General features: G+C 32.3%; 1 protein-coding gene across 2 annotated transcripts; it reads right to left on the reverse strand.

Moving 5' to 3' along the window:
- Positions 1 to 3,873: 3,873 nt before the first annotated feature.
- LOC143229676 (uncharacterized) lies at positions 3,874 to 11,308 on the reverse strand. Of its 2 annotated transcripts, XM_076462360.1 has the most exons (4): positions 11,172 to 11,253; positions 8,299 to 8,552; positions 5,204 to 5,260; positions 3,874 to 4,651 (listed from the first exon to the last, which is right to left on the reverse strand). In XM_076462360.1, exons 2-3 carry the CDS (start codon positions 8,544 to 8,546, stop codon positions 5,248 to 5,250), a joined length of 261 nt encoding a protein of 86 aa, XP_076318475.1. In that variant the 5' UTR covers positions 8,547 to 8,552; positions 11,172 to 11,253; the 3' UTR covers positions 3,874 to 4,651; positions 5,204 to 5,247. The 2 variants fall into 2 exon arrangements, with proteins under 2 accessions (XP_076318475.1, XP_076318473.1); XM_076462358.1 differs by lacking the exon at positions 8,299 to 8,552 and having other exon boundaries at positions 11,172 to 11,308.
- Between the last annotated feature and the right edge of the window lie 360 nt (positions 11,309 to 11,668).

The raw sequence follows: 11,668 nt of genomic DNA on the forward strand, positions 1-11,668 counted from the left end.
AGCACCCTAACCACTTGGCCATGCCGGGCCATCTTACTAACTGAATCACGGAGTTGAACAACTCGCTGACGAGAACTGAATTGAATAGCTCGTTGACTTCAGCCAATTATATTATTATTCATTTTCGTAATTTCTAGTTTTCCTGAAATTTTCAGAAAATGTTATGACAAATTCTCTCTAGTAACAAACATCTAAATTAAATCCAAAAACGTATGTTAAAACAACAATAAGAGATAAAAAGGTTAATGTCATTTTTATACAACTCAAAATATTTTCTACTTTCAGCATCATTTATTTTGCTTTAATGCACCAAATTAAAATGCTTATTACAAGCCATTTGTATTGTCGATTGAAATGTAATTTATCATTGCGAATTGATCCTGAGCAAAACATAAACTAGAAATGTGTTTAAAAATTAATAGATTGTTTGACAGGTGAATTTTACAACAAATCTCGTTTTGCCATAGATTTAAGACACAATTGTTCTGTAACGTGCTGCCATCTTTCGAAGAAGCATAAAAAATATTTCAGTATTCGATAATGCCCATTGTTGGGATTTTAAATTGTTGTGAACGATTATATTTAGTCCTGAATATCTAATACAAAAATCAAAGTTTTACTTATATGTTATGAGATTATTATTCTTCAAATTTTATGGCAAAGTGAGATTGCATATTTTTTGCCGATTAAAGCGTGTTTGCTTCTGGAATAAAGAGAACTTAGGGTTTCGCAAAACTATTTATGTTCTTCTCAACTCCACTAAATATTGTTAGATGTACACCAGATGGTGCGAGGATTTTCTTTGATTACATCATACATACGTGTGTATATATAACCACACACATACATTCAAGTAATGCGTGTCAAAGTCGCACTTCATATACTGATATTTTTCTCGAGGGGTTTAGAAATTATTGGGCAACAGCCTAAAATTGCGTCGCAGCTGGACTATCGTAAAAAAGGAAAAAAAATATTTATTTAGTTTTTCATAACTCCAGCGGAAATAAACATTTTTCTTAAATTATTATTCAATTTTAGGCTTATTCGGCATATACATGGTTTTTGTAAGGCCTCGTGGACTTATAAATCTTTGAGGAAAAAAAAAGCAAGGTTCTAATTACTGTATAAAAAACTGAATATATAGAAGCACTAATTTATTTACTGTTATCACATATCTCTACATGATATACCACAACGATGCTGGAAGACCAGTGATAAAAAAAGTGGTTTTGTTATGATAAGATTTAATGTTATTATTGATGCTGAAAACTCATTATTTAGGCCCGTGCTTCGCGTGCCATTGTCATAAAAGCACGCTCTACTCTTTGAGTCTGGGAGTGTGTTATAAGAATGGCTGTCATATTCCACTATTAGATTAGAGTAGTTCATGAGTTTTCGGTGGGTAATGTTGACTGTGGGTTTTTCCTCTAGTCTATCGATCCAAAATTATAGACGAATATTGCAGATAGCCCTTGTACAACTTTACGCGTATTGGTACGGTAGGTATAATTATTTTATCATAGCTTAATGTTTGTGACTTCAAAATATTTGGCGTCTTTCGTTTCTTAACATATTATTTTGTAGATATAAACAAACAGATTGAAGTCATAGCAACCGATGCGATGATAGTGACTAACATCATATTCGACGTAAGTTGGTATGAGATCATTAATTTTCAGTTTGTTTATATGTTATTTAATAGCCCCGCTTTTCAAGAATTAGGATGGCGTCTAATAACAGTATTTCAAGCAAACTTTATTCATTATATCCAATACTGACAACGCCTTTCACCCAATCCAGAGATCTTCTGGCTTGCTAGAACACAACAAACACAGCAGTGGTCGGAATACTATATAGGCCATTCATTATAACAACAGATGTGAATGCCTTTTAGAAACTGGCGAAGGATTTTATAATTAATTAAGTCTTATAAAAATATAATTAATCAAGGAAACCTTTAAGAATTAACCTTAAGATTTCTTTCCGATCATTTCCGGTACCGTGAAAAGGAATTCTGATTGTGAGAGAGAATTTCACAGTGTTTTGAATAGAAGCTAGCCTGAGTTTAAAATATCATAAATATACAGGATTTGTCGTAACAGACAAAGTAACGACGACCAAACTTAGGTTAAACGTTTTGTAGAATTTTGAACCTAGAAAGAAATAAGCGACTAAAATTCATTTACGTCTAACTATCGTGAAAAACATGCATGCCCATAATTACGGCTTTAACTAGCACTCTTTTCATCCAAAAACAACACAGTGATAATGCGAGGCATTGATATGTTTTCTTCAATTTCACGCACAGCTACCAGAGGGTTATCTATCTCGTATTATACCGGTTTCCAGTGACAAACTAGAGGGATGACACACAAAAATAATCAAAATATCTTAAAGCCATAAACTAATAGAAAAAAAACTGTATAGCACAAGTATGGTAACATCAATATGTTGTAACAGTTGACCCATAGCAGAATACAAACTACATATGGTTCTTTGTGTTACGTTTATCTCCTTTCTTTTAGTCAGGAGATGCACAATTACAAATAATAGCATCTCCTCGGCTTATAAAGAAAGGTTATGGTATTTTTTTTATTTGCAGTTGTCTTATTCTAATATCAAGTTAAATATTTTATAAAATAAACACATTTCTGAAATAAACACAAATCAACCAAATATGTTTCTTTTCTTAGAAATAGTGAAACATTTCTAAATAGTTGGAGATTCAAAGTTATTTGTACACGTTGGTTATATTAAAATATAAAAGGATATGACGGTCACATTTCTCAAAACATGGTTGTTCAACATTAACTACAGTAGTTCAATTTTCGTAAGAGTATACAATAAGGTTTTGTATCAAGTTCACAGTTAAGAATTAAGAAATGTTTTGACATGGTTGTTATTAATTTTCTTAACTTTTGGAGACAGGCAGCGAGGTCACCTATGTTTATGTATTTTGTGTTAAATCTTAATAAGGAAGGGCATAATATTACAGAAACATTCCTAAAAGGTGAAAAAATAATGGTATTTTAGAATGCACAAAGGCAGTGCTTAATTGGTGCAGTTCCAAATGAAACAAATATTATTGGAGTCTCTCAATGGTCAAGAATAACATTACTTATGCTAATGTCTCAGCTGTCTCTATGTTGGTTACAAATAACCCGACACTTCTGAAAATAAAGTTTCAGGATATAGCCGACTCTTGTGAAAATAATTCTTATAGATCAACCCTCACGTGATGGATTACAGATCAAAGGCCACAACATCTTGTTGACTTGCATTCAAAATTTTATTGAACTTCAGTTTCATGAATTTATGTGAACAAGTTTATAATAAAATTGTAGATTAGGATTCAAATTTAAATATTTATACAATTTAATTTCTTTTAATAGTTACTTTTAAATTAAGAATACACCTAAATATAGATTTTAGTGAGTCATGTGGTATGTTGTATGTAGCACTGTTTAAAATTAGATGTTCGTGGTATCAAAATACTAAGTCTATAGTTCTGTTAAAAATTAGGAACTTCAAGTATTGATATTTACAAGCTAGAATATAAAGCCTACATACATCTTAGATACTAAGCTTAAATTATAGTAGAATTCTATGGTATCAGTGGTTATTTATGATTGTTTGGCTGTTCAACTGCACATACAAGTACCTTAAAAATTTTGTTTGATACACTCTACTTAAGAAATTTTAAAAAACTTACCCTGTGCCCAGCAGTAACCAAGTTCAAAGACTGTAGATTGAAGAGAATTGTTTGCTTTTCTTCAATTTATTGTTTAATATTTAAAGAAAAATAAGTTTATTAATTGATATACATGTGTATAATAATGTGACTGTATTATAAAATACAGGGTGAGCCAAAAGTAGGTGGACAGTAAAAAAACATTTATTTAGAGATCACGTATACGTACAACTATATGTAATAAGACAATTATATTAATGAAAATAAAATGTTATTTATTAATGCAAATGCTCAAATTGATTTCCTTCTTGATTTACACAGCTTTGAAGTCTACCTCTTACGCTTCGACAAACCTTTTTGCACAAGTCACTCTGGGCATTAATTTCTTGAAATGCATCTCTTACGTAATTTTTTAAATCACCGACACTTCTTGGTTTTTGACTATAAACTTTTTCCTTGACTACTCCCCAAAAGAAAAAATCCATAGGGGTCAAGTCCGGTGAACGTGCCGGCCAATCGATTGGACCTCTTCACCAATCCATTTCAATGGAAATGTTTCATCAAGATACTCACCAACTCCTTTGGAATAATGTGGAGGGGCCCCATCTTGTTGAAAATAAAAGTCATGTAAATTAGGTTGTTGCTGTAACTGGGGAACAACTTGATTCCTTAGAATTTCGAGATAATTATCTCCTGTAATTGTTCCGTCCAAAAAAAATGGTCCATAAACACCAGAACTTGAAATACCACCCCAAACATTGACACCAGGCTGATTTAGCTGTTCTTCTAATGTTAAATGCATGTTCTCACTATACCAGTAAACACAATTATGTCTATTGACATGACCGGATAATTTAAAAGAAGCTTCATCACTCCACACAATGTTATCTAAAATTCCTGGGTTTTCTTCAATCTTGTTCAGCATAATTTCACTAAATTGCAGTCGCCTGTCTGGATCATCTAAAAAAAAAAGAAAACAGATTAAATTAAAACAAATGTAATTATACAATTGTAATTATATAACACAAATAATATAGTTGCAACATAGTTATAATATACAATTGCATTAATATAACCGATACATAAACCTATTCCAAATGCTGTCCACCTACTTTTGGCTCACCCTGTATTAGTCCACTAAATCACAGACAAACAAGAAAGGCTAAAGGTTAGTTCTATATTACCAGATATGTAACAGGTGCACTTACACCACTTCAATACAATTTATGTAATGTTGGACCTAATTGTTCTAGTCTTTGAAGACAAGGAAGATGATGAGTGACACGAAAAAAGAAATCACTAACAAATGGAACAACTTAAGCACATCAGATTCTAAATTTTTGAAACAACAGTAATTTAGTTTCTCTTGTTCAAACTAGTATATTTTATGATTTGAAATCAATCTGTCATTAAATTCACATCATACATACATACATACACTTCCCTAAATTAATAATGTCTTGGGATTTACGTTCATACTTAAAGCACTAAAATGATGTTGACAAAACAAACCTCATCACTTATGAAGATGACGTACACTTCATCCGAACAGTGTTTCATACATCAAACCTGCAAGAAAGATGCAAATTAAAGACATTTTATAAAACTTTTTTTTTTGAACTTACAAAACATACAAAAACTTCTATAAAAATATAACTTACTAAAAATAATGTAGTTTGGTATAAATCAGGATTATCATAGTTTTTATAAAGTACACTGAATATTAAACCAATAGTGTATGAAATATTCTAATTTTAATTAAAGCATCCAAAGCACAAACTACTAACAAGTACGAAACATTCATGAGAAATAATAAAAACATCTAAAGTACTATATTATAAACTTATACTGAATTTTGTTCATAATCTTCTCATATATTAAACACTGAAAATTGTTAAAGCACTCATATACACATAAATATCGTACAGCCATAAACTAATAGAAGAAACTATATAGCTCAAGTATGGTAACATCAATATGTTGTAACAGTTGACCCATAGCAGAATACAAACTACATATGGTTCTTTGTGTTACGTTTATCTCCTTTCTTTTAGTCAGGAGATGCACAATTACAATAGCATCTCCTCGGCTTATAAAGAAAGGTTATGGTATTTTTTATTTGCAGTTGTCTTATTCTAATGTCAAGTTCAATATTTTATAAAATAAACATATTAATGAAATAACAAACACAAATCAACCGAATAATGAAATCTGTATCTAATTCATTAAAAACTTCTAAAACTGCAAGCAATGTTTATTTTCTTACAATAAGTAAAACATTTCTAAACAGCTGGAGAATCAAAATTATTTGTACAGATATGTTGTATAAAAAAAACAAGAGAAAAACAACCATTGTTCTCAAAACTTGGTTGTTTAACATTAACTACAGTAGTACAATTGTCATACGAGTATACAATAAGTTTACATCACAAAGGCACAGTTAAGAATTAAGAAATGTTTTGGCATGTTTCCTTATCTATTGGGTTGAGGAATAATTCAATAGATGTGTTTTTTTTCAAGTTAAAAAATATATTCATAAATGAAACGCTTTTTCGTTTAAAACAATGCAAAATATTTCATGTCATTTGGTAGATAATTTTTTGCTCTAATAGATGGTGTGTTTGATTTTCATATGTCTTTAATTTTTGCTTTCATTTTAGCTCATTAAATGGAATGTCAAGTGGACAAAATCGAATATAAAATAAGCATTTTCGACACCATCTGCTTTGTGAAAAACAAATCAACAGCTTAGAATGTCTCTAAAGTGGTTTTTCAGTCACATCAATCCATGAAAAGGCTACAACATTCTTTGGATCCAAGATTTCAAGAAGACAGGTTGTGTCTTTAGCCTGTTCAAAGTTTCATATTTTTTTTTACATTTACATATATCTCAGATACTAAGCTTAAATTACAGAATTCTATGGTATCAGTAGTTATTTATGATTGTTTGGCTATTCACCTGCACACACACATATACTCTATAAAAGTTTTATTTGAAATCCTCCATTTGAGAAATTTAAAAACACTTAGCAACCTATATCCAACAACTACCGAATTCAGAGACTAGTGAGAAGAAAGAATTGTTTTTCTGTGATGATGAGAAAACCCACTTGTAGAAAAAAATGTGTAAAAACGACCGTTATGGATAGAGAAAACTATGTAGAGGAGCGAACAACATTTCAACCTTCTTCAGTCATTGTCAGGTTCACAAGGAAAAAGGTTACTGGCAGCTAACCATATGTTTGAAGGCAGTCGTGTATTTGAGCGAGAGATTGGCAGACTTATACAACGAAATATAAATCAAATCAACACTAGAAATGACAGGGCAAAAAGATCTGCCACAACAAAAAACAAATAGAAAAACTATGATGTAAACAACAGAAGACACCAACACGGCAAACTATTGACTAACCTCGTAATTAACAGATCCAACCGACAATTAAATACAGACGAGATAATCTACTTAACAAAGAACAATAGTACCTAGGTACCTCTCAACCTTAGAAATAAAATGTTTAGAAGACCTAGCCAGGAGACTTGTGATACTTTCCACAGAAAACAAAAACAACAAGAAAACAACCAAGAGAAAGAAGACAACTTCAACAATTCTATTGACATCCAACAGCCAAACTTCCCCCAAAAAATTAAAAATTTATATTTTCCAGAAACACCTAAAAACATCTTAAATGATTTTTTCAAAGAATTTTCTCACAAAGCCATCAATATAATTTCACAAAACAGTAAGCTGAAAAACAATCTTACAAAAAGAGACATTAATTCCATTAAAAACCTAAAACAAGACAAAAACAAAAAAATTCTAAGAGCAGATAAAGGTAACGCTATAGTCATAATGAACACGAATGAATACATCCAAAAAAATGAAGAACATCCTATGAGACACACACACAAATGTAAACCAATACACACAAATCCAACAGACATGAAATGCAACTAAACAAAATACTACTAAAAATGAAGAAAGCCAACACAATTTCACAAACACTTTATTCCTACCTATGCAAAACCGACTCATGCACCCACAAATATATGGCATCCCCAAACCTCATAAACCAGATTGTCCATTACGACCAATAATGTCCACATATGAATCGTTTAATTACAATCTTGGTAAATACATTGCATGGGCATTCTCCAAATATGTAACATCAGCCAGCTCATTCATCAAAGTCTTTTAATTTCAAGTCTAACCTTAATCATAAAGCCTTAATGGCCAGTTTCAATGTCATATTCGTCTTTACAGACAAAATAAAACAATACTTCATCAACAACAACAAGTTTCCTCCACAAACCGTAGAAAACATTATACGCACACACCTAGACAAAAAGCAAAATCAACTAACAAAAGTAAATATACCCCATGAATTAGAAAATCACAAAACCATATACTGCTGCATACCACATATTCCTGACATCAGCAGAAAAATAAACATTTGGTAAAAACTAGTAACAAAATATGACATTCCAGTTAATAACAAATTTATTCAAATATCAAGCATAATACTAAGGTCTGTACTATGTAAAAACTACACTGACAAACACCACACCAACATTATTTATAAAATACAGGGTGGCCTGTAAGTCCCTACCTGTCCATATATCTTATGTATCCAGTGCATGTGTGCTGTCCCTCATTCTCGCTGCATAACATGGGACACGATGTTCTGAGAGACATTTTCCTCAACATAGCAGGGGTTATTGTTCCAAATGGTGCAGTAACAGCTACCTTCATCTCCTCATTAATATTATAAGGTTGTTTAGACACAATGTCCTTCATGTATCCCCAAAGAGAGTTATTGCATGTTGTCAAATCCAGTCTTCTTGCAGGCCATTTCATGGGTGCCTGAAATGTTACAGAACCATGACCTATCCATTTGTCTGGAAAAGTGTCATTAAGATAATCTCACACAGTGAGTGCATAGTTAGCCAATAACATGAACGAGCATTAAGTGCTGCCCACATGCGCAGTGTTTTATTCAATTTCTTCATAATAATGAGAATTCTTTGCCCAGATGTAAACATTTTGTGCTCAACTCAAATGGTAAATTACGCACTCATCCATATTTCTCTGAAGAAAACAACAACAAAAGACCGAAACAAGTTTATAATACATGCGTAATTGAATATAACATAACAGCATATGAATGGGTAGGAACTTACGGGCCACCCTGTACAAATGTGATAACTGCTATGACTTCTGTATTGGAGAAACAAGTAGAAAAATGGAAACCAGATTCAAAGAACACAAAAAGTCACCTTCACCTAAATAAAGAAACAAACATAAAATTAAAGAAGCCTTACTTGTATAATAACTCAAGCCTAAAATAAACCAATACAAAGAAACACCTAAAGTACCATATTATAAACTTATACTTTAAACATACTGAATTTTGTTGAAGCAGTCACACACCCAAATATAAACTTATCAAAAATACCTTACAGTGAATTATTTTGATGATTTTTTAGTCCTTGTGCACAAAAATTGATGGATTTTTGAACATAAATAAGAAGTGTGGGAGCGAAGAAAAGGATGACGAACCACAGACCAGTGGCAAAGTTGTAAAGAAACAGAAATATTGGAAATATGATGACATATCTCAATTTTAGTTTTACTTCAGAAGTCAATCATGAACAGTGTCTGCAGTCTGTACTGTATCTCAAAGTTTTGGCTCCAAGTAAACTAAAATACCACTTAGAGACCAATCATCCTTACATGGCTAAATCCCTTGATTATTTTGCCAGAAAGTTAAAAGAACTGAAAGAACAAAAGGTACATTTTTTAAACAAGCAGTGCTTTGCTAGAATCTTATAAGGTGGCATATAGAGTCATGAAATGTAAAAAACCTTACACAATCGCAGAACTGATTTGACTGGCTGCAGTGAACATGGTGAACATTATGGTTGGTGAATCTGTAGAAAGATTACTTTCAAAGGTGCCTTTCTCCAATATAGAAGTCGAATGGCCTTGGTGCAGTTATCACAGTGGGTGACATGTCATTGTATTTTATTAATAATGTTGGTGTGATGTTTGTCAGTGTAGTTTTTACATAGTATAGACCTCATTTTTGTGCCTGGTTTTTGAATAAATTTGGTATTAACTGGAATGTCATATTTGTGTGTGTAATGTTTTCTACAGTTTGTGGAGGAAACTTATTGATGTTGATGAAGTATTTTTTATTTTGTCTAAATTCATTGTTAATTTTATCTGGTGAGCATAGTTTTATGGCTGTGCTTATTTGGTTTCTTAGTATGTTGAGTTTTGTTTTGTTTCATGTGCTGAGTCCCAAGGAATGCATAGTCCAGTATGGGTTATTTTTCGGTGGATTTCCGTTTTGAATTGTGTGTTGGTTCTTGTAATTTTGAGGTTAAGAAATGGTATTTGATTGCTTTCTTCCTGTTCACATGTGAAGTTAATGTTGGGATGTATAGAGTTAATATGATTGAAAAAATTAAGTGTGTGTTCTGTAGATATGAATCCTGCAATCTTGTTGTCTACATATCTGTACCAGAATAGTGTTGGATGTAATGCTGTGTTAATTGATTGTGTTTCAACTTGTGTCATAAAAATATTGCCTAGAACTGGTGATACTGGGTTATCCATGCTTAGGCCATTTGTTTGTATATAGTTGTGGTTGTTGAACATGAAGTTTGTCTTTATCATGGTGAATTCTATGAGGGTTGCTGGGAATGTCTATAGTTGGGTTAGGGTCTCGAATATAGAGTTCTAAGGCTATCTTGCAGGCTTCAGTGGTTGGAACTTCTGTAAAGAGGGATATAATATCGAAATTGGCCATCAAGGCTTTATGATTAAATTGATTTAGATTAGACTTGAAATTAAAAGAGTCTTTGATGAATGAGCTGGCTGATGTTACCTATTTGGAGAATGCCCATGCTATGTATTTACCAAGATTGTAATTAAACGATTCATATGTGGACATTATTGGTCGTAATGGACAATCCGATTTATGAGGTTTGGGGATGCCGTATATTTGTGGTGTACGCGAGTCGGTTTTACATAGGAAATGTTGAAATAAATAGTTTAGACTAGAGAAGTGTCCTGTGATATACAGAAAGTGAAGTTTAGCATTTACGTATGTATTTTTTTAAAATACTAAATTGAAAGTTTTATGTTGTTAACATTTCGTCTATAATAGTGAAAACTGTGTTTTAATAAAAGTGTATTGATATCCATTGAAATTAGAATTACAAAATATTAAAAAAAAAAATTAAGGATCTATTATTTTTATTAAAACACAAATAATTTAATTCTTATTTATAAGTTAGTCCACAGCTTCAGTATTTGGTAATGGTGTTAAAACGTAAAAAAAGAAAATCTACCTAAGTTTATTAGGCCTAAAACACGTGGAAACATTAATCAGTTTATACGTAACCAATCAAGGAAAAACACTACTTAAATTTATAAACACAGTTTTCTTATTTTTAACTCACTCAATCTATTCACCTCTTTCTTCTGACTTTTTAGATGAAAGTTGATCTGGCGCCTTGATTCACTTCTGTTTTAAGTTCTATACCTGCAAACATGGCTGTTCATCTGCCCGTCTCACAAGCTGGGCACTCTAATTTCCACGTAAAACCATCCTATTCCATTAGACGCCACCAGGAACATTACAACCTATGAACCATCAACCCAAAAAAGAGCAAGTTTGTAGATCAGGGGGTGTGCAACAGGCGGCCCGCAACCCGGCCCGCCAAGCCATTTAGTGTGGCCCTAGTTGTTGTAATCTAACCATGTGGCCTGATCTGTAATCCAACGCAAATGGAATATTTTTAAAAGCATCGATCCTACGGGATTCCCAGGCTTCGACTCGACAAACTTCTAAAATTATCTTTGCTAGAGAGGAGCAGGCCGAATTCGATTGGTCGGCCTCCTTGGGGCATGAATAGGTGACGTGCACTAGCACTATTGTCTACGACTCAACGTCATGTCCTGAACCTCGC

This window comes from Tachypleus tridentatus, chromosome 10 (assembly GCF_004210375.1).
Source record: "Tachypleus tridentatus isolate NWPU-2018 chromosome 10, ASM421037v1, whole genome shotgun sequence".
In the NCBI taxonomy this organism is placed as follows: domain Eukaryota; kingdom Metazoa; phylum Arthropoda; class Merostomata; order Xiphosura; family Limulidae; genus Tachypleus; species Tachypleus tridentatus.

Excerpts from the sequence above, each read along its gene's own strand:
- LOC143229676 (XM_076462358.1), bottom strand. The coding sequence starts at position 4,616 with ATGCTGAACAAGATTGAAGAAAACCCAGGAATTTTAGATAACATTGTG.